The sequence below is a fragment of the Diplotaxodon limnothrissa genome, linkage group LG23 (genome assembly GCF_057381915.1).
Source record: "Diplotaxodon limnothrissa isolate DT_005_m linkage group LG23, D_limnothrissa_male_GT1.1, whole genome shotgun sequence".
Lineage (NCBI taxonomy): Eukaryota > Metazoa > Chordata > Actinopteri > Cichliformes > Cichlidae > Diplotaxodon > Diplotaxodon limnothrissa.
Window position 1 is genome coordinate 11,437,172 of NC_140617.1, and position 23,695 is coordinate 11,460,866.

The 23,695-nt window shown below is 46.3% G+C and overlaps 2 protein-coding genes across 2 annotated transcripts in view; both read right to left on the reverse strand.

The window, feature by feature from the left end:
• The window catches only part of LOC146607611 (uncharacterized protein C1orf21 homolog), a 31,211-nt gene extending 20,059 nt beyond the window's left edge, over positions 1–11,152 (reverse strand). Inside the window, exon 1 of the mRNA XM_085347458.1 lies at positions 10,966–11,152. The gene's annotated coding sequence lies outside the window, so the exon portion shown is untranslated. The remainder of the gene's footprint in view (positions 1–10,965) is intronic.
• Positions 11,153–11,826: 674 nt separating this feature from the next.
• On the reverse strand, positions 11,827–22,744 carry edem3 (ER degradation enhancer, mannosidase alpha-like 3). The gene is made up of 20 exons (XM_085349036.1): positions 21,630–22,744; positions 21,497–21,542; positions 21,281–21,381; positions 21,107–21,146; positions 20,726–20,838; positions 20,433–20,586; positions 19,468–19,602; positions 18,243–18,348; positions 17,956–18,053; positions 17,431–17,556; positions 17,265–17,348; positions 16,969–17,052; positions 16,564–16,688; positions 16,067–16,238; positions 15,828–15,973; positions 15,573–15,717; positions 15,051–15,242; positions 14,674–14,839; positions 14,268–14,453; positions 11,827–12,944 (listed from the first exon to the last, which is right to left on the reverse strand). The coding sequence occupies exons 1-20, from the start codon at positions 21,716–21,718 to the stop codon at positions 12,586–12,588; spliced, it is 2,667 nt and encodes an 888-aa protein (XP_085205162.1). The 5' UTR covers positions 21,719–22,744; the 3' UTR covers positions 11,827–12,585.
• Positions 22,745–23,695: the final 951 nt, after the last annotated feature.

Consider the following 23,695-nt stretch of genomic DNA (forward strand, 5'->3'; position numbering starts at 1 on the left):
GTCTAGAGAGCAGCTTATCAGCCCGTCCCAGGCAGCCTGGGATACCTCTTACTACAACTACCACTCTGGAACAACTCAATTATGCCTCACATGTGCTCATAAAGCCACCATCACCTCACACACAGCTGGGAGATCTTAATGCAGCAGTCTGAGGCACGCTGTCGTAAAGACACAGCAATAATCGCATCCCGCATTATCTGTCTCTTGACATTGGCACATAAATGAGGGAAGAAGCACGAGGCATGCACCTGGAAACGCTGCCGGAGGAGCCCATGTTATCTGTCAGAGTTACATCACAGTGAAGTGGAGAATCAAACGCCAGAGATGGAGAAAAAAAGATAGAAAAAGAACATGCCAACAAAGGTAACGGGAGAGAGGACACCAAGAGCGAGCAGTCAAGTCTCTCTTCACTATTAGCGTACAACTGAAGTGAATATTAGATGAACAAAGCACAGAAACTCCCTTTCCGAAAACCACCGGAGGACGTATGCTGAGAAATGTGAGCAGCCGTGATAGACGTGAAGTTTCAAAGGGTCTCTAGTGTGTGGGCAGCATCTGTTTGAAGGCTTTGATTTGTGTGTATTGAAACATCAAATTGTGAGTAGGAGCAGGCTTAAAATAGACCTAGCACTCCCAGAGCTATTGTTGTGTGCAGGGATAATGCTAGGCTGTGGATCCTTAGGCCAAGCTGCTATTACTCGGGTTATGCATATAAGCTACAGGCAGAACAGCAGACTATTACACAGCCAAACACACCTATAAATAAATAACACCAAGGCCAAAGGCTCAGACATTCTTCAGTGGCGCATAATTCAAGAAGTCACATCCTTTCAAAATCAGACTTCTGCTCATTTTAACACTTGGTCTTCTCACAAGCATCACAAAAATCTTTGGCAGGTTTTAATGAGGAATGCTTACATGAAGGGTTGACTGTTGGTTTCATCATAGATAATATATTTTCAGAGCTGCACAATCAGAAACACATGCAGAGGTTTGAACACCAGACACCCAACAATATATATTATGTCCTTCAAGTTCAACTTTATCAGTATTTGTTTTATCTATTATGGTGTAGTTATCTCACTTCGGTTATTTTTTGCTGCCAAACCTACTGAGATATTGCTAAGACAGAATCAGTCTGCAAACAATCTACTAAAAGTCTGCCAACAGTCTTCCAACAGACTGCCAACAGTCTGCCACAACTCTACTAATAGTCTACCAACAGTCTGCCAGAAGTCTGCTACAAGTCTGCAAACAATCTACTAAAAGTCTGCCAACAGTCTTCCAACAGACTGCCAACAGTCTGCAAACAGTCTGCCAGAAGTCTGCTACAAGTCTGCCAACAGACTTCCAATAGTCTACCAACAGTCTGCCATTGAACTGGGTCATTTCCATTGTTTGCTGATGATTCACCAATTAGCTGTGATAAGTCATCAAAAAAATCACACATTTGTTGTTGCCTACATGGACAGAATTTCACATTTAATCAAACTTCATAATAATAATAATAATAATAATAATAATAATACTTTAAAGAATTCATAATCTGCACACAAAATATGGAGATACCAATCTGAATTGATTCTCCAGCTTTAAACCTCCACCTCTAAACACGTGCATTTTGCTCAAAATATGTCTTAAATCGCCACTGTAACACATCAGTATTAACAATGCAAATGTGAAAATTGTTTTTTGGTTGACGTTTTTTTTTTTTTTTAATTAAGTCAATTTTTACCTCTTTATGTAGAGCAAAGTGCAGGTAAATGGCTTTTTGAGGGAACTGCACAGTTTAATTTACAAACTACAATAAAACGCTTCGACAAAAAGCCACCAAAGGCTCGTCCACTGTGCTGCTGCACGAGCCGCGCTGGCATTGTACGTTTGCACGTGTTCCACTGTACAGTGAGATCAGTGCATACACTTTTAGGACTGGCAACTCCAGCAGGAATCAGCCCGAGTTAGTACTGAGCTCTGCCCAATGCGCTATTCTGTGCCACGTGCAAAACCACAGTGGGGCGTTGCTCAGCTTTGATTTAAATACGGGAAAAAAAATCCACACCACAGTGTGGGCCAGCTGTTGAGACGGAAAAAAAATGTGCTCAGCCAATTTTTACCTATTGAAGACGTGTTACAAATAAATAAGTAAAAACTGGGAGTTCTGCAGTGTGTGAGCTCTGTTTTTTCCAGTGTTGATTTAACCCACAGGACAGCAGGACTGAGCTGCTCTGTAGATGCTCAAGTGTGTCAATGGGACAAGCCTGGCAACTCAGTGTATACACACACGGGCCATGTTGGCTCAGCTTGTGAGCCAACATGGCCCAATAAACATCCGGTGTGTGAAAAGGATAAAAGGTTCTTAACACCAACTGGCACACGACCGCCTCTGGATCCAGATGCTCAAGATTCATTATGAGCATATGGGCCAAAACAGAGGGGCAACCCAGTTTAAAGATAAAGAAGTTGTGATGTCAGCTAGCAGCTCTTGCGTCATTCAAGCCGATCTTACCCCAGATTTGGCGCAGAGCCTCCTGTTGCTGTTTCACCTCGTAACCAATTGTAAGCAGTTTGAAACAATAATCCTGAGCCAGGCGATACAAAGAGCTCTTCTTAAATGCAGACCAAGTTGTATATTTAACACATGGCAAATAACCAGACCCTGAAAATTATTTGGCAAACACAGAGGCCTGCCCATGCCTGCATATGTTGGTGTGGGACGTGACCTGCCCTCAGGTCTGTGAACAAGCCTCCTTTACAAGTCAGTTTGTTAAAGGAGGAACTCAGAAAGCGCTGTGAGGAAGATGTGAATGCTTGCACAAACACAGGTCGTGCACACAGACCGAGTAGTGTGCAGTGCAAGGGTTTCTCAAATGCAAGATTGTGCCAGAGGGAGCACAAGCAACCACAGAGCCTGAAAAATGGGCCAAACAAAGGCGGAAAACTGGTTGAAGCATAGCAGAGAGTTTTTGTTTAACGGGTTTATTTCTGTGCGTGAACTGGACGTGTACGTTTATCAGTTCCCACCGTAAAGCTCCCGGCTGTGATGGGGAAGTGCTCGCTCAGCAGCCATTTAAGCCTCAGGGAGAGTGACTTCAGGGCAGCCTCACCTGTGACGACACAGCGACAGTTTCTATCTTTGCTTCATCATCTTCACAGCTGAGTGCTGAGCTACGCTTTAGAAACTGCATGTCAAAAACACAAAAAAGGTTTGGATGCGCTTTAAATCTAAAACAAAAAAAAAGAAGAAGAAGAGAGAATTCAGTGGTTTGAAACGGCTCAAAGCCTATATTTAATTGAAAATAGTACAAAACACAACATATCATTAGGCTCTTTTTGAGTTTACTGCAAGGAGCACATCTCCCTCGGTGACGTGCAGCGAGCGTGGGCAGCTGTATGATGTAATACATGCAGTCTTGGCTGACATAATTAAGGACTTCCATGAAAACACAAAAGCTCATCTGGAATGCAGCATGTGTATAACATTCAGCATTAATGGTGCCTTCTCAGGTGGAACATCTACTGATATCATCAGCCAACTAGCCTCTCTCCCCCTTTATCCAAACCGGAGCTGCGACTGCGCGCCCTGTGTGACCTGCGTCGCTGCCTCTGATACTGCAGTTTCAAAGGTGGACGCCAGATCTGCAACCACTCAGTGTCAGTTAACGTCTTGAAAACAACCTTGGAGCATCAAGACGTTGATAAAACAGGGATGAGATAGAGTCAGTCTGATATCTGTTTGGGGCTGAATGGAGTCAAGTTTACAATTATATGTAGTCTGCAATGACGCAGCATTTAACTGTGATAAACAGATCAAATCTGTTTCCGTCTAAATGCACACAAATTCACAGTAACTACTTAGATCCAGAATCCAGCCTAACTTCCGTGAGCTGAGACAGAAATTTAGAAATTTGTCCTCCAATAGTGACGTAGGTGCTGCAGGATGGTGACAGCCTTGCTTTTATACATGATTATAGCCAGAATACAACCAGCTGAACGGTAACCAGTTGGTTGGAGTAACTCCTTGGACTTTAAGCAATTCAATGTAGTCACCACCCACCAATTTTTCCTAGTCACAAGGAAGTTGCCATCCTATTTTTACTCCAGTGAGATGGAGCCAGTAACTGTTTCCCTTGGTTGAGTAAAGCCAGCAACATGATTCACATCATTTTCATACTCAAACAATCCAATGACCCCTGGTGCACTGTAGATTGAGGCATAATCTTTTAGATCAAAAAAGTGCTTCATCATAGGCTTCCCCTGCAATTTCATGGAGCGCAGCAGCATGACAAGATAACAATACGCGACATTCATTCGCTCACAGCTCTGCTCTGTCCTCAAGAGACCCCATAACACCCCAAATACAGCCGGTGCAAAGAAATATGGCAACACATGAAGCTATAAACCACCACAAGTCTATCCTCTGAATATGGAATAAACACCTGCAAGTGTTTGAGGTTTGGATGTTTTCTCTGCGGCACTCGGTCATATGCTGGCTCCCTAACTTGGCACTCTGTCATCAAAAATTTGAGAACACCACGGGACAACTGGGCCTCGATCCATGCCAGGAAAGAGTCCTCACAGCATATCAGAGCCACTGGATCCCTCACTGTAGGGGTCACAAGTTCACAATTTTCTCTGAATTATTCATCCTTCTGTATGTGATGATAGAGGACAACTCCAGAAAAAAGTATGTACAGCTAAAATAAGCAAACAGTAAAGCTCCCTGAGGGAAAAAATATTGCTCTGCATAATTAACACTTTAAAAATCCTTATTTATCTTATACTCAACCCCCTCAGTTCAGCTTATGTGATAAAATCTATGACTAAGTGAGAAAATCTGATTGACAAATCATCTCGTATGTACTAGTCATGTTGCATAACTCATAGTGAGAACGCAAACACACTGCACCAGCTGACCTAATAAACACTCGGCTCAAAAATCAAAACGCTCCACCTGGAGTCACTGCAAATGACTCGTACGGCGAATCGCGAGCTGCGGCGTGTTGAGCGTGTCTTTGCATCTCTATGTGACAGAGCACAGTGCCGGCAACTCGTGGGCCAGTGCGCCATAATATTTACTCTAGCCAGGCAGCAAATGCTGCACCTCTCCTCCTGTCCCACTTTAGGCACTCCATCAGCCTGACAAGCCTGGGAAGTCATGCCAACACACACGCACGTACACACACACACAGGCCGGTGGACAGTAAAGGTCCATCATGAGTGTTCTGCTGCTGCTTGTGTGCCTCTCTTCTCTCTTTTTCACCGTCTGCCGTTGAGTGGCTCTTTCCTCTTCCTCTCACTGTAGTAATGAGGATGACAAGCAGCCATGGGTGGAGGAGTGGACGTGGAAACAGAGGGGACCCTGTTCTGCTGAGTGAAACTTAAGCCCGGCCTTGTGACTGACAATGAGAGGCATATTGTGCAGAACTGAGGCATGTGCTGGTGAAGAAGCTGGAGTAAGCTGTAGACAAGCTTTTATGTATTTTTGGGAAGAGGCCAGTGTTGTTACTACAGGCCCACAGAAGTTTGCACGGCTCTCACCATTTCCTTTCAGTGCTGTCACTCAGAGAGAGAGTGAAGAAAGAGCAGTTAAGCACTCTAATTGAAACGTGAGCTGCATTAAGCCGTATCTCGGTACAGGTAAAAATAATCAAGCCATAGAGAAACGAATGATTTCAACTAATGCAGGCTAGACTAGAGGATAAAATGTCTCCTCTGAGGCCTGCAAATGGCTGGCGTTAGTAGCACTCAGTTCCCTGAAAGAGCAAAAGGCAGGTAGTCATTTCTGTGGGACTGAGGCGAAAGCAGGTCAGAGCCTAAGGTGGCTGACTGACAAGATTTCAAAGCAAAACAGCGGAAACAGGAGAAAGATGGAAAAGTAATGGGGGAAAATTCTTGGGCGACATGACGGCGATATAATTAACAGCATCCAGGGAGCGTGAGGGGTTTGGAAGTAATGAAGTAAACCTTTTAAATGCAGTATTTAAAAGCTGTACTTGTGAATTTTTGCACTTCTCTATAGCTGAATATTATTTTCCATCCTGGGTGCAGGTTCTCCAAAGTAAAAGTACTGCTGCTAATTAAGGGTAGAGCTCTAGAATCAGAATCAGAATCAGAAAGGGGTTTATTGCCAAATGTTGAGCAGGTTTACAACATTAGGAAATTGCTGCGGTGCTTCAGTGCAAACATAGTGTCATAAATAGCACTTAAATAGACATGAAAAAATAAAAGTAGGGATAAGAATTAAAAGTGCTACGTAGAAAGATATGTGCATGAGCTATACATGAGATATATACATGAGAATAAGAATTAAGAGTGCTACGTAGAAAGATATATACATGAGTGCAGGTGGTGATCAGTGCCAAACATGGAATGATGCAGTGACACAGCGTAGGGTCATGTGTTAGTGGTGGGAACAGTCATATGGTTATTGTTCATGTGTCCAACAGCAGAGGGGAAGAAACTGTTCTTATGGCGAGAGGTTCTGGTGCGAATGGACCGGAGCCTCCTGCCTGAGGGGAGCAGGTCAAACAGACTGTGTCCAGGGTGAGAAGGGTCAGCTGAGATCCGAGCTGCACGCCCCAGTGTCCTGGAGGTGTACAGGTCCTGCAAAGATGGGAGTCTGCAGCCAATCACCTTCTCAGCAGAGCGCACAACACGCTGCAGTCTCTGTTTGTCCCTGATAGTGGCTCCAGCGTACCACACGGTGATGGAGGAGGTGAGGATGGACTCGATGATTGCAGTGTAGAACTGCATCATCGTCCGTGTTGGCAGGTTGAATTTCTTCAGCTGCCTCAGGAAGTACATCCTCTGCTGGGCTTTCTTGATGACGGAGGTGATGGTGGGCTCCCACTTCAGGTCCTGGGTGATGGTGGTACCCAGGAAGCGGAATGAGTCCACAGAGGTGATGGGGGTGTCAGTCAGGATGATGGGGGGGGAGTGGGGCTGTGTGCTTCCTGAAGTCCACAATAATCTCCACTGTCTTCTGGGCATTCAGCACCAGGTTGTTGTGGCTGCACCAGGACACCAGACGTTCAACCTCCCTCCTGTAGGCAGACTCGTCCCCGTCCGAGATGAGTCCAATAACGGTGGTGTCATCTGCAAACTTGATTAGCTTGACAGACTGGTGGGTGGAGGTGCAGCAGTTGGTGTACAGGGAGAAGAGCAGAGGAGAAAGAACACAGCCCTGAGGGGAGCCGGTGCTGATGGTCCGGGAGTCCGAGACATTCTTTCCCAGCCTCACATGCTGCTTCCTGTCCGTCAGGAAGTCAGTGATCCACCGGCAGATGGGATCAGGCACATTCATCTGGGAAAGCTTGTCTCGGAGATGGTCTGGAAGGATGGTGTTGAAGGCAGAGCTGAAGTCCACAAACAGGATCCTGGCGTAGGTTCCTGGGGAGTCCAGATGCTGCAGGATGAAGTGTAGGGCCATGTTGATGGCGTCGTCTACAGACCTGTTGGCTCTATATGCAAACTGCAGGGGGTCCAGGAGGGGGGCCCGTGAGGGTCCTGAGATGGGAGAGAACTAGGCGCTCAAAAGACTTCATGACCACAGATGTCAGAGCCACGGGTCTGTAGTCATTTAGTCCAGTGATCCTAGGTTTCTTGGGGACAGGGATTATGGTGGAGGACTTGAAGCAGGCAGGCACATGACATGCCTGCAGTGAGGAGTTGAAAATGCCAGAAAACACTGGGGCCAGCTCGTTTGCACAGTGTCTGAGGGTGGCAGGAGACACGCCGTCTGGGCCGGGCAGCTTTCCGAGCATTCAGGTGGTTTATGTTTTTACATCACCGATTTTCTTGTTGATCACGTTTGCTGACAGACAGCTGCGCAGCTGATGGTGTCGGCCTCCTCCAACACAGCAGGCACACGAGGTCAGACGTGTTTATGTTTTCTTACCCAGATCCATCTGAACTGCCAACAAACCAACCCACGAGGCACACAATTAAAACCGTGCCCGCATTAATAGTCATAAGAAATTACGCATACGAATCTTTGCATAATTGGCAGGACGACTGGCCAAGACCCTTCAGACGACTGTTTGTGTGGGAATAAAAACACACTGAATGTTTCGCCTCTTCAGGTGGCTGCAAACGAGCCCGTGTTTAAAATCTCAACATGGCTGGTATCGCATCTGCAATGTTATTCCTTCAGATGCAAACCAGTGCTTTTGGTCGGTCCATTATCCTACACACACGCTATAAAACCTTCCAGCAGTTTACCCTAAAGACACCCAGAAAGACATTATTATGATTTACAATACGGTGATGCCGACGACATGCATGTGAAGGATAAGTGTTTTGCCACACGTAGTTCTGCTTGTGATGAATTTGTTATATTTGAACAACCAAGCAAGTTCCAGATATGTTTGTGCACAAGATGCTTAGACTAAACAGGAACTAGGGTTTTGCTGAAAGGTAAAACCAACCTGCACTCTCATCTTTATGCACAGACTCCAAACATCAATATGCAGAATTTGTAGGTGAGAGACCATATTTTTAGTACACAAAGCTTTCTGGGTTCGGCTTGTAGTCCAAATGCTACGGAGCACAGGTAAACTCGCAGGTAAACAGTCTAATCCATCAGATAACCATCAGCTACCATCTTGTGAAGCCTGGAAGACAGACGCTGAAATCTTGGCCCTGATGTCTGCTGGTGGTACTGGAAGCTGGGCTCCAACAACCATGGCTCAGTTCATACATGCTTAATAACAGAGCTGAGTGCTCTAACTGAGCATTAACAGCCACACAAGGGTGTCATAGTATGGGAAGATGGAACTGGTATACCGCCAACAGGAACCCCCCTCCTCCAAAACACTGACCTTTTATATAATTTTTCACCACCACCTACTTGTGCATTAACAGCTCCACAGCTGAGACCCCGTCAGCGACCCTTTAACTAGAGTAGAGATTGGAAAACAGGCGAATAAAAAGAAAAAGAAACGGAAAGCAAAATCAATACTGTAGTTTGTCCCCATGTCTCCATCCCAGCTGGACTCTGAACACGAACTGAACTGTAAACGCAGGCAGGGACACAGAGACAGGACCCTTCGTCGTGTGACAGAAAGCATGTGTGCAGGCCACTCAGCCAATCCCTACTCACACACAGACCGGTGGCAGAAACAGCCCTCGTCCACCGATCTGCACACCGAATGCAAAATAAACAGGAATGCACGGAGCAGAAGGAGCACAGCGGCGGCTAATGACAAAGTGCGGATTTTTTGGGCTTAGTGTTGCAACATTTGCTTCTTGCACTTTGTTTATTCGGCCGGGTAGAAAACCTAATCAGCCTGCGACGCCCTCAGTCAAACTGACAGGTACAGTGAACCTGGAGGATTGAGTTGTGCTGACCTTGTGCTTTCCACACTGCAATACAGACTACCTTATCACAGCTGACAGCACTCAGCTGCACCTCCCACAGAACACAATGCCCGCAAAGCGAACACAAACTGGATGGAAGAGACAGTCACGGGAACTCCCTCCCACACCCACAGACAGAGAAGACATCCTGCGGTAACCATGGAAACCCTCCACTTCCCCACAAGATGACACGACAGGTGTTGCGGGATGACCCTATGAGCGCCTGTGTGTTCACCTGGATCGCTTTTAATCAGTTGAAGGTGAGGAGGCCACAGGTGGACAAGGAAGAAGCAGGAGGACTCAGAATAGAGAGGAAGAGAAGGAGTGTGGAGGGGTGAGACGTTTATATTTCAGCCACCGGAAACAGAAAGGCATATGTGAGAAACAAGCACACACACAGTAACAGATAAACAAGTGAGGGAGGGAGTGTGGAGGAGAGAGGCAGATAGATGGAGATAAAACAAGGCTAAAGTCAGGAGGGGCACCACAACATCCACCCACAGGATTGCTGGTCTGGCCCTGATGGGAGCTGCAGGTGATGGATGCTGTCCCCTTTAACTGTCTGGCTACACCAGAGCTGCACAGCCACCAAAGGGTGTAATGATCTGCTGCTGATGGCACGCTGTAGTCTACAGTAGCTAATGACCATATGGCACATTTAAAGGCAGCAGCCAGTAAGGCGGTTTGGAAACTTCTGAAGTGCCTTTGGCGATCCGGTGTGCTTCATAGTGTCTGAGGAAGGAAGGAAGGAAGGATCCATCTGAAACAGACTCGGTAACTTTGAGCTAATGAGCTGCAAATGGTCTGTGTATCAGATGTAATCCTGGCTGCTGTGACTTTGTTCATACAATCCAGCAGCTTCTGTCTTCCTCTGAGGCAGTCATGAGGAACAAAGACGATCAGCAGGTCGTTCCCCCGCAGGCCAAAAGGCTGCTGTGGACAGAAGGCAGCTCAGAAGTTGTACCACAGGTTTAGCAGCAGCAGCAGCAGAGGTGTGAGCCCATGGCCGGCCACAGAGCTCTGCTCTGTCCTGGAGCTCGAGCCGCTTAACAGCTGTGTCCAGCTGTGCTACAGGGAGACACTGGGAGCTTTGTTCCCCACAGGGGGAGTCAGTGCTGTGTGCGTGTGCTCATAGTTTCATTTCCACAAAGGTTAACGGCCTGTAGCTTCGACCAAAGCTGCTCTTCCCTGTGAGGAGTGTTTCCCCCCGCACACACACACACGGGCTCCCAGCAGCGGGACAGCCTGGCACAGCCGCCAGGATGTGTGGAAAATTTGAAATGCGCCGAGCCAACGCTGTCCAAGGCGAGCGAGCGAGCGCATTCACACAGTCCAAACGCGAGACAGGAACACAGCTCCGTGTGGGCTCCTCGTGGATTTTACCACCAGTAACAACAATGATAGTTAAAAACGAGCGAGAGAAACAGAGAAACAAAGCGTCGTTAGCCCCACGGCCAGCCCCGCCAGCGAGAAACCATCGACAGTGTGCAGGAAGGAGAGCGCCCGGTAATCACGGACACTCGGGAAACAACAACAAAAGAGTCCACGAACAGCAGGACAAACCGCACCTCTGGGACACATCAACAGGCAATCCCCGCTGCTACTTACTCAAATGAACCGGTTCCACTCGGTCCGGTGGAGGAGGAGAGTCGGGCGGTCTTCCGGCTGTGTCGGGCGGGATCTGCGCTATGGAGACTGGAGAGCTCAGGCTCGGAGCCGCGAGGACTGAACGTAAACTGTGGCTTGCGTCATTTCACCAGGATGCCACTATTGCGCGCAGCAATGCAGCCATCTTGCTGAGGAGTGCCCCACCGAGCCACCAATCAGCGCCGGGCCCGAGCTGCACATCACCGCTGCGTAAAAACGCTCCGAAGGCGCTGAACAGCAGGAGAGCCGCTCGCATTCATGAGACACGCACGTAAATGTGCACATAAACAAAAGTGCTGGAAATGTACCGAGTACTCACCTACCTCTGTCGTGTACTTTTACTGTGTTTTCATTTCTTGGCACCGGATTAAAATAACCGCCAGCGAGTGTAAACATGGGATCGGTTCAGCAGATACTTGTACTTCTACTCAAGTGACAAAAACAGATTTAAATACATATTTCTGCTAAATATGATGAGCACTCTTGCAGCAGGGTTTGAATCACTCTGACAGTAATACCATGGCGCATACTGACAATTTCCCAATTACACGTCTGTCACATTGACTCGAGTGATTTGATGGGGGTGTCCGCCCACTGCACAGAAACCTCTGTCGGAACAGAAGTGATTTTCACATCTCCTGCCTCTTTGTTCCACAAAAGCCAGCATGTGTTCATCATTTCCTCTCAAACAAGATAAAAATAATGGAACATTTTAATCACATGAGAACAGTCCGGTGCAGTAAAACAGGAAAGCGACATTGTTAAACCTTCTGTTTGACTTTTTTTTTTTTTTTATTAAATCAAGCACTCTGTGTTCAGACAGCAAGTTCCTCTCATTCGTTTTTATTTATTCTCACCCTGTCAACTTATTGGCTTATTACTGCAGATCCCACAGTGCCCCCCTGTGGCGCCGTTATCCATCCCGTCGTGCTGCTGAGGGTGTGTCTGCTTCACCCTACATGGTCCAGAGGCTGTTGTGGTGTGAACCAGAACCTGAGCAAACAGCCCTGTAGTAATTTCAGTCAACATACATATTTACACCGACACGCAACTTAGTAAAGCCTTCAGCAATATCAAGCCTGGTGATCCCGCAGCTTATCCATCACCAATCCTCATCAACTGTGGTCAACGTGTACATACAATAAGGCCCGAGACCACCAAACAAGTAAACCTATGAACACGTTTAAATAAAACTGATTGGTCAGTGGGTTAATTTGTGAGAAAGCCACTGAGTTAAAGTGGTCAGAAATGCATAGAGAGAACAACAGTGAAGTAATGTGAAGTGGAAAGTGAGACAAAGTTAGAAACAGTGTGGTCCATGTCATGGTCATAATCCATCAGATAGAATCTGCTCAGACAAATAAAACAGAAAGTGTAAGAACCTAAAAACAACTCCCTTATGGCCCAGAGACAGTACGTGGGTCGCCTTGGCTCGCGATACCATTTGCCGAGGGCAAGAGAATGCATCATCCCCAGCTTCCTTTTGATTCATAAGACTGAGGCCGGTGACACGTGACACCTCGCGGTCGCTCCCCGTAGCGGGATCAGACCAGTCACAGGGCAGAACGCACCTAACGTCTGTCAGAGCTCATCCTTTTCCATCTGCTTGAAGGCCTCCAAGTCTTCTCGCCAATCAGCCAGCAGTTCGTCAACCGACTGGCTGCTTGAGTCCGTGTCTTCCTCTGGCTTCTCCTCCTTCTCCGAGTCTCTGTCCTCTTGAGGCTGAGCCACAGCCGGCTCCGCCTCTGCAGGTTTGACTTCCTCTTTTGGTGCACTAACTTCCTCTGCAGGACTAGTATCTTCATCCACTGGACTGACTTCCTCCGGAGCACTCTCGTCTAGCTCCACCGTGCTCATCTGCGACTGGCCTATAGGTTCGTGTGAGGTGGGAGTCGTTGCCTCAGTCAAGCAGTCCTCCTCCCTTTCTTGCACATCTGCACCTGAAAAGGAAGCAGGGGCGTGAGACGAAACAGCTTTACACACAAACACTCCTCCCCTCCCTCCTCTGCAATCTATAGATGCCTCCTGGTAACCATTCTCAGTCAAAAATAGAACCGTTTTCATCAAGAGGCTGACAACTAAAACAGCATGATGCTGAATGTGAGTCATGTTTCCCAGAAGATAAAACCTTCCTCACATAGCTCCACAACTAAACTGAGAGTCGGCTGCGAAAATGAACCTGGCAGACGGATGCAGTGTGAATTTGACACAGATCTGGTCAGCGATAAAGCGTTTTCAGTCTGTTACCTCTTCTAAAAATGCAGCCGCTTTTTCAGCTGCAGATTGTGAGCGAGTTAAGGAACGAGTGCGCCCGTTTAGGACTGCCGCTAACCCAGAGGCTTGCATGATTCAGATGCAGATGGGTGCAGGCGATCTGGTCATTATGATGTCACAGTGGCTCTGTGGTGGCACAGATTCGCCGTTAATCAAAGGATCTGAGATCCAGGGTCTGCAGAGTGCACAGCAGATGCTCAGACCCAACCGCTCCTACGGTGCAGATGTACAACTGGAAGTCATTCTCATAATAACGGCCTCTCTTTAAACTGTTCAGGATTCGTTAAAAAGATTTGTTTTTACAGCTGTTTATATCAAAGTAAAAGCAGATAAGTGTGGTCAAACCCTGTCACTGTCCTGCCTTCCTGTGAAACCTATGATGACCAAAGACAGAAAAGGCTGCTATGACTTAAACTCTTCGAGGGAGGAAATAGCAAATGACACATTTCTGTGATTGCACCAAGCTTCTCTGTGAAAGTCAGAAACAGAAACCTGAGGCAACGAGCCAGACTGCACAGGATGAAGACCGTCAAGCATTACTACAAAGAGGAAAAACAGAGATTAAAGAAGAGAGAGAAAAAAAAAAAAAAAAGCGCATACTTACTGCCCTCGATCAGGCTTCCAGGAAGAGGTTTACCTTTGAATATGGCCGCTGCCCATCAAAAAGGACAGAGTATGCAAGAAAGAGAAGAAAGCAGGACAGAGAAGAGAGAAAGGCACCGTTACACAGCACAGAGAAAAGGAGGGAAAGAGCGATAAGGATGCAAACCTCCCCCATTTCCCATTATAACCACAACAAGTGGGTGGTTTTGGAATAAGCCACAAGCTCTGAGACTTCAAATAATGCCCGAATCCCTGCAGCCCATCTTTATTTTATGAAGCCACGTTAAGGCTCAGTCAGCGGAGGCATAAATAAGCACACTGACGTGATGAGTCTCACGAACCGAGTGGAGAGGAACAAAGAGGAACCATTAGGGAGAGTGTCACACCTCTGTCTCTGGCTTTGTCGCTCAGCAGCACCTCCACCTCTCTGTACTCCTTCAGCGCCTCCAGCAGGATGTTGCCTTCCTTGTGGAACAGGAAGAGGAGAGGCAAGGTGATGTCATCGGTGCTGCGGCCATCCCCCGCCATCTGAAAGAGTGGAGCTGTGTCGCTGCTGCTGCCCTCGTTATCGTCTGCAATGATATGGGTTTTTTTGCTTTTTAAAACAGCTGCTCGTTTTTCTATATGAAACATAAAAAGAACTTATTGTTCGTGAATCTGGTCAGAAAAGTGTTGCTTTGCTGTTTAATCACGATGCTGTGAGCAGAAATTACTGGGCTGGCTGTCTTTGAGATAATTAGGTTGTCGAGCGCTAATCTAGTCACTGAGCAGTCATCTGCTGCTCGCGCTCACCAACGACTATGCCTCCAATGGCGCCAGCCTTCTGGATGTGCCGGGCCTTCTCTGCAAACATGCACTGACCCCTCTGGAGCAGAGCGATGTGACCCTGGATGTACTCGGCGTTAACGATCTCACTGCAGCCGCTGTAGGGCTCGGCTACAGTGACAAAGCCCCGCACCTGCACAGACGAGGCGGAAAAGAGGCGAAGTTACAGAAAGAACAAAGACCGACACTAACAGCACGTATCTCAGAGCTCTGCGAGCAAGCACTCGTCTCTCCATCTGTGATCCTGAAGAGGAAACGTGAGCGCCTCGCTTACAAAAAACAAAAACAACAGAAGGACCCTTTAGTGACCACTTGTAACCCCGAAGCTTGGCGAGCCCACTCACCCCTGTGGAACTTTTGGACAGATCCGTGCCAAACTGTGCCGGGCCGGCGGTCAGCACCACCCTGCCAAAGAATGGATGAGAGACGATTTGAATGGCTCTCGGAGGCAGCTGCTCTTTCTGCTGCTGACTGGACAGCTCCATCATCTCCTGCATGAACCGCACGCCGTCCTCCGCTGCCACTGCGCTCACCGCCTGCGGGCGACAGAGCGGGAGAGAGCGTTTAAAGGATGAAAAGACCTGTGAAAGTCATCTGGCCCAAAATGTCGGATATCTTGTATGCGCACATGCTCTTCTGCATTTATTACTTATAAATTATAAAGAAATATTTTCAGATTTTAAAAGATATTTTTCCCCCATTGCTTCCAGAGACTGACTGTGTGGTCAGAGCGGTTCGTAAAGAGCTTCTTAAACCTGGTTATTCTGATTCTAATGCTCAGAGTGAAACAGCTGAGAAGCAGCAGTAAACCCACTTATCTCAGCTATGGATACTGTGTTTGTTCATCTGGGTTGTGTGGTGTTGACCTGTGTAGCATGCTGGACCAGCTGAACCCTGCCATCCTTTAGGTGGATGAGACTGACTCCCATCCTCCTCAGCAGCTCCAGATGTTCAGGGTTGTTTGCCATGAAGTCCTGAGCCCTGAGGGGAGGACGGCCCATACCAGGTTCCCTGACAGGAGGCATGGGAAGAAGCAGAGAAAATGAAAGACAGAAGAGGTGAGCGACTATAGAAAACAGATCATTACTGGCAGCCCGGTTTAACCTGTTTAGCGTGCATACCTGTAAGGGGCAGGGCGCGGGCAGCTCTTATCAACGGCACTACGGATCGGCTCTCTCAGGATGCGAGGGAAGGCAGGGTCAGGAAACAGGAGGTGCGTATTGGGACAAGTCCAGTCAAAGTTTGAGTCGTCCAGCTCCTCATCTGACTGAAACATCAGGAACCAGACGTTTAAATCAAAAGGTGTCCATGCTTTCATCACTTTCTAAAAGTTTCGTTACAGTGGAATCGTTTTCGTCACCGTTCGATTTGAGGGAGCAGGCGAGGAGTGAGGGGCCATGGAGAGAGACAGGGGCAGCAGGTGTGCCTCAGTCGTGAAGACGTAGTCCTCCACGTCAAACGGTATGTCGTCCAGTTCAGCAAACAGCAGGAACAGATACTTAAACATCTCAGCGAGGAAGAACGAGTCCATTCTGGGGAAAAAAGACCAAATAAATTCTTTAATTTCTGGGAACTGCAAAGAAGTTTCCTTACTGCACAGCGACATGGATGCACATGTTTGATTCAGCAATTGGAGACACCTTCACCAGATTTCTATCTTCTCCCAGTGTAGTTTATAAAATGCTTTTGCCACAATCCCCATCCAAAGATTAAATGATGGCACACCATCGAATGTGATAACATTTTGTTTTGCCCATGCATTATCTCCTGTATGCAAATCTAATGTGGTGTAAGCATATCTAAACACAGTGCCTGATTTCACAATCATCATTCAAATAAGGAGTCTATCGTTCCCACCGATCCTCGTGGCTGCCTGTCCGTACATCCTTCATTGCTGCAAAGCCGCAGGGAACACGAGCAAAGCGATTGAGGTTGTCCATAATGGTGCGACCTGCCTCCAGGTAGTAAGGGTCTCCTGTGGCCTGGAAGAGCGAGAGGGCAGGAGTGTGATCACAACACAAGGAGAGCACATCAGGGATTTTAAATGAGACTACATATCTAGAAACACATATCAGTGATCTGTATGTTGAAGGGTGCTTAATTATTACAACTTTTCTGACAAACTAGATACATTCTCATGCACCTTGAGATGTGTCAGAAACATAGTAGAAAAAGCAGGCTTAGCATAAACTACTGCATGATATTAATCCGGCACTGTGAAATGAGAATGCCTGCATTATGTCACACTACTTGATAAATTACCTTGTAAAGGAAATAGGTGCTCTCTGCAAATTCAGGCCTCAGGGGATGTTGGGCCCAGTGTACCCTGAAATCAGTAGTGAAGGCCTGAGGACAACCGGAGAAGGACAAAGGGGTCAGCGCACTCGTGCTAAGCAGCGTAAATAGGACAGACAGATGAAGGGAAAATGCAGCAGTGTAGCAATAAATGCAAGCTTGTTCGTTTCAAACTGTTTTAGTTGGCAGCACAAGTCACGTGAAGTTATCTGACCGAGTGGTTAAATTTCACTGAGAAGATGAAGCCAACAGTGACAGACTACCTCTGGCAGGAAGTTGTGTTTTTTGGTAACTTGGTACAACATCTCATGAGTCTCGATGGCAGGCCGGATATCTCCCTTCAGCACCTGGGACATAAGAAATGTTAGTCGTGTTACTGAAATGCTAAACGACCAGCAAATGGTTCGAGTTCACGTGATCTAATCTGACCTGCAGCCCTGGGAAGAAGGCCAGCAGAGAGTCCATCCAGGTGCGAGCAGGAAGCAGAGGTTTGTGGATGTGGACGTCCAGCAGCAGAGGAGGCTGGCTAATGTACTTCATGATAGATGCGTAGTGCTAAATGGGACACGCAAAGAAGATACAACCGTTAAGATAAACAGAACAGACTGCATTTTGTTTTATTACTTATTAACTGTAAACTGTGACCAGTTTTGGTGTGACTTGGCAGGTGTGTGCATGTTTCCAGTCCCGTCAGTGAGAAGAGAAAAGATAAATACAGAAATCTGTCATGTATAAAAAAGTTCAAACTATTCTTCTTGGGTAACAAAATGTTCTAGGAGCGTCACACGAATAGCGACCTTTGTGATCAAGGACTCGGCTCAAGCGAGCAATCTTAAATCTGTAACGCTGCTTCATAAGGGAGATGCCATTGTGACAAATGCTATTATTCACACAGTGAAGCATCAGATTACTCCACCAAAGTGTGTGTGTGTGTGTGTGTGCGCGCGCGCTTACAATATTGAACCGTTCCAGAAACAGGTCGTCTCCCAAGAGGACGTAGGCCTTTAGCAGGTATTCATAATACGAATCAATTCCCGCTCCGACTCCGCTGTCTGGAACACACAAAATCATCACTTTATAAGACGAGAGGAGTCAGAGGACACACAAGAGTTCTAGTTCACCCACAAGATCCTACCGTACTTCAAATCACTTTTCCTATTTCCTTCCTTTAATAACAAACACTGCCCCAGTCTTTCTCTCTCTTCCTCAGTCACAAGTCCTCCCTGTACCTGCTCTCTCACCTCTTCGGACCCACTCTCCAGAGTGGATGTTGATGGTGGTTCCCACCAGATTGCTGTTTCTCTGCCTCTTCTCCCAAAGAAAGTCCAGAGCTCTCCGGGCATGGGCCTGTGATAAGGGAAGGGTGCTTTATCGATTGACCAGGAAAAATCTATCTGCAGCAGCTCTGCACTCTTTGAAGGATTACAGAAACTGACTCTGTGCTTATTCAGCAGTTTACTGCTGCCAGGAACTGAAACAGTGTGGAGCACAGAGAAAGCCAAAGAAAAATACCTGTAATCAGAATAACGCTGATTTAAAAAAAAAAACTAAACACAGAGCAAATATTTCCTGATGTGACTCGTTTTATTATATTTCCACGAGCGGCTTTTTAAAAAAGGAAAATGACACGTGCGGAGGATAAATAAAGGCATATTTAGCTGAATGACAACATGGCGTTGTGCTTACTGGAATAGTTAAAGGAAACAAGACTTGCCATTAAAATGACTTGACTTTATGCGAGGTCAAAAATCTGCACGGCAAACTGATGAAACAGAAACACCATCAGGTGCTTCCTGATTAACATCAGCGCAGAAATGAACAGAAATGATGACAAACAGCAATTTTCAAGTCTGCGTGCACTTGTGTAACAGCAAAAAGGGAACTGGGAAGATGTTTTTGTTCTCAAAAAGAGGTGACTGAGCTGAGTTTACTCAGTTACTATAAATATGTGCAGCCCCAGGCGGGGGGTAAAACACAGGTGGTTACGGTGTATCATCATTAAGATACGAGCACTGTAAAAAAAGTACATGTTAAACAAGAAAAAAACAGAACGACATCTCACCTGTAAATATGAGACACTACGTGGCATTTTAATATTTACATATCATTACATAACAGGGTGGTTTCATAAAGGCAAGGATCTGCAAACTGATCTCAAATGAAACTTAAACTGCATGTTGGGTGTGGCTGCTTGAGACACAATAAGAGCTCTCAGACAGCCATCAAGTGCCTCAAGGTGCAGAAACGGTGAGGCGATACAACTAAAACAGAGACATGTGGTGTGTAAGTGACTGCAAATGTTAAAAAGACTAACAGCTCAATCTGAACTAGATCAGCAGAAGAAAACGGATAATGGAAAAAGATGAGCCGATTTTAAATTACTGCTGAAATGTGTTGCTCGTGATGCTTTGCTGAGTGCTAATGTCCCCGCTGCACCACGTGATCATACGACCGGCCGCGTGTTACCTCAAACACAGGGTCCCCAGTGAAACGGCTTAAAGCGGCAAACTCCAGGATGATGGTTCCTGCGCACGCTGTGCAGGTGTCCGTTTCTGTGCCCGTCCTCGTCTCGGGCCCCCTGACGCCATGTTTCAGGTTCACCTGTCAATCGGAAAGGAAAAGAAAAACATTAAAACTCTGCTTTGAGAGACGCGTTTGATCTTGCGAGAGGATTTGCATGAAAACAAGTCGGCCGAGAGAACGTCTGCATCGGGGAGCGGTGACAGCTGCGAGCGGAGCAGCGAAGCAGAAAATGGAAACATGAAGCCGTGAAGTGAAAGAATGCCCCGAGCAAACGCAGGTAACTGTTTGCTGTATGTGAATAAACTCAAACATTTATTTTGTAATACACATAAAACAAAACATCTTTACTAAAGATTCTGCAAGTCTTCTATTTTTTCCATCGCACAAACGTGGATCGCCTCTATGACTGCGTCACATATGACCTGCACTCTTCTTACTGAACAAGGAGCGAGCTGCTGCTATCCTCCAAGCCGCAGAACATCAATAACACCCCTTTTTTTTTTTAAACTACATTTGGAAACCTCCTGTGGACATTTAGTGCATTTAATAAAAGAAGTAACAATGCTAGAGTTGGCTTTTGGCTTTATTCTTGCAAGACGGAATTCAGTCAGTACAAGGTACTCATGGCGTTGTCCTGAGGACTTCATCAAAGGATCCATACCCTGCTGCCATACCCCCCCCAATCTGTTGCCAGGCAGAAAAACAGCCAATCTACCCAGATCAACCACAGTTCAACAGGATATATGCAGCATGTAAGTTAAACAAAAATGTAACTGCCCAGAGGCAGGAAGCAGGACACTGCCTCAATTAGGGAGACCCTGCATACCTGCACTTCTACGACCTGCAGGGGTCAAGCCTACATCAGCTTACATACAGTCTGTAATTCCGCCCAAGTGTTTCTGTCTCACCCTGGGATAAGGCAGGCCGCTGCTGGTGTTGAATGCGGGCAGCAGTCGAAGCCCCAGGTCTTTGGCCATGTGTAGGAGCTCATCCTGGTACCACTGCATGTGCTGACCTCCTTCTTTCAACATCACGGCCATGGAGTGTCCTCCCAGCAGACCTCTGATCAGACGCACGCACACACAACATCCACATACAGCGAATTTAGTACAACGCAATCCTATCATTTTAAATGTGGGACAGTGCACGGGCTTGTATTTGTTGACCTTAACTATCTGAAGACAATTTAATCCAATCTCACCCGAGGACTCGAATGTTGGTCTCAAAGACGGACACGACGATGTCATTGTCCAGCCGCACGTCTGACAGGACTCGTCTCACTGCGTCTTCAAACTCTGTCGTCTTATTTAAAAGCTGCAAGCCAGAAACGGATGACTGTGAAACTGGGCTCAATTACACATAGTTTAAATATCAAATGAAATGCACTGGAAAGAAAAATAATCCCAGAAATACCTAACTGGGAATTTATATTTAGTATTAAGGACTCTAGACACAGTGCTCCGATCTAATTGTTAAGCAAAACAGCATATGGAATCATCTGTTCTACACAGCCTGTGATCCTTATTCATTTACTATTTTTCATTAAACAAATAAACATCAGATGCAAACAAAGCCTACTCACCACCAAAGTGTCCAGAGTATCGATGAGGGTCAGCGAAAACCTTTCAGGGGGAAATCGTAGCAGTTTATCAAGAGTGACACAAACAGACAAAACTTCCTGACGAGTTCCAAAGCAGTAAGGTAAGTAAATCGCCTCGGACTGCTGTGGTCATAACAAAGGCAGCCTGCTACTCACTTGCCAAGTGCATCATCTATGTCTCCACGACTGGGCTCGAGCCCACGGACTCGTCCTCTGCACGTTAGAGGCATCAGCTCATCAGCTGGGTACGCATGGTCCTGGGAAACACACAAACACACTTTAGACAAAGTGCTGATGCTGTTGACCGGACTGTGTGTTCGCAGATTTGAACAAATAAATAATGAACCTCACTCAGCTCTTCTGTTTACTCACCATATAGTTCTGATATGCATGATCAAACATCTCAACCACTTGGTTCCTTAAACAAAAGCAGAACGGACAGAAGTCAGCAGGTATATCATCTGCTCAGATGAGAAAAAGCATGAGTGTTTTTTCTTCAACTTACTTCAATCTCTGCTTCTCCTCCCGGGACATGGCCTGTCCAGGGCTACATAATGCTCCAAACAGCATCAATAATAACAGTACTAGTGGCATTGCGGTGTGCTGGGAAGATTACAGCTAAATGCATACAAACCTAAAAGTACACTATCTAATCTTTGAGACCACCCTGACAAACTAACTTATGCCATCCCAATCATTCTTTTTTTTTTTAGTTTTCCTTGTGAGGTAATGTCTAATGAGCAATGCTCAAAAACAGCACGAAGAGTTAGTTTTGGCTACTTCGACTCTATCGGTGTAGACCCCAAGGAGTGACTAGGTAAAATGTGCGTCCACAGCTGAAACTACAGGTAAATATCTAAGCAGGAATGAGTTCAAGTAACCAGATATTTAAGCCTAGCTGACAGTATGTGCCAGCGACTGGTTGTAGTGGAAATGTGCGCCACCTCTTGGGAACGGGTCCCTGTACGTGTCACACCTGTTTACTTTCCCTGGGCTGATTCTACACAGGATGTGTGACACGTTGTCATGGAAAACCCTGACGTTACATTTAAAACCCCATTAAGACGAAACCCCGCCGTGTCAAACCAATCCAGCTGGAAACCAAACCGCTGTTTTCCAGATGTTTTCGCCTAACACACCAGTGGGAAATGTTGGGAAAGCTTCTCTTTTTTTTACGTTATAACGGTTCCCGGTGATCTTTATAACTCAATGTGAGCCAAACCAGACTGTTCCGAGTTAACAGTTCATGCCTTATCTGTGTTTATAACTCCTGTCCTCAAACAGCCTGGAACAAATTAAAGAGTTAAGGCAACACCTCCGGCTATCGCCCGGCCTGTTAGATGAAAAGCTTACTACAGGAGAGTTAATGATTTCCTCCTCTTGACAGCTCTCTATCGTCTGCTACTCAGAAGAAGCCGAGCACTTGTCGGTCTCTAATTAGCTGAGCGGCGCTAACTAGCCGGGCAGGTGACAACGGGCGACCCGGGAATACGAGATGGGTCGAAAAAACACCTCTCCATCGCTGAACAGCGGGCCTTTCCTGGGTATCTTCTCCGTGTTTTTTGCGATTAAGTTGATAATTTCGCTGTACGGCTGTGTTTCCCCAAGCTAGCTGCCGTCAAAAAACCGGATGCTGTTACGATGAAAACGTCAACAACATCCGCTTCCTGGAAGAGTAGGCGGTGTGGTCGTAGGTTTTATTTGTCCTGCAGCACTTTCGGTCAGGCTCAGAGATGCAGTTAAAGAGCTATCGGTTGGGATTTAATGTAACTCCGAGTCAGTAACCAGCCTGGCAGAAAACACATAGCATACTGATGATGTTTGTATGGGAGTTACACACATTACACCCCCGGTAACATGACGGTTACACAACGAGGCGGGAGAGCTACCTGACAGTCAAAATTGAGGAACACAAAATAAATTTGCACTTCTGTGTCGTTCATGAAAGCTCAGAAAAAGTACAATCACAGCGATTAAATTTGCAATCACGGCGTTTAATCTAAGGCAAAAAACACAACAATATTCTAATAATTATCAATACCGCAGACGAAACAAATTCAGCCAAATATCTGTCATTTTATGTGAATTCCTGCTTTTATTATGTTTTCTTTGTTTACTATTAGTAACTTTTGCTTGTATGGCACAGCGTTATTGCTCCCCGCCTGTAAAACTAGATATTTTACTTATGTGACTGTCCCGTAACTGTATGGCCACATACAAAATCTATTCTAACTTTTTACTACTTTTCTGTACGCGCTGGTAGCGCTACAATTAAGAAATATCCTGATGGAAATTGAATGCACCATGAATGCTGAGTAAATTCAGTCCTATCAATACATTAAAAAAACAGTCAAATCAAATCACTTTTATTGTCACATCACATGTGCAGGTACATTGGTACAGCACATGTGAGTGAAATTCTTGTGTGCGAGCTTCACAAGCAACAGAGTTGCTGTCCGATATGTGTGTGCGTGAAGGTGAGGAAGGTATTTAATTTGAAATATTTTAATATAAAAGCGGATAAAGTTCATATTTACTTGTTATCCAATCCCCCCCCCCCAACTAACTACA

Bases quoted from the DNA above. Each gene is read 5' to 3' on its own strand.
- edem3 (XM_085349036.1), bottom strand. From the start codon at position 21,718: ATGCCACTAGTACTGTTATTATTGATGCTGTTTGGAGCATTATGTAGC. The intron at 21,147-21,280 runs GTGAGTAGCAGG...TCCCCCTGAAAG, and splicing joins ATAGATGATGCACTTGGCAA to GTTTTCGCTGACCCTCATCG. The intron at 17,053-17,264 runs GTAGTCTGTCAC...GGTTGTCCTCAG, and splicing joins AACACAACTTCCTGCCAGAG to GCCTTCACTACTGATTTCAG.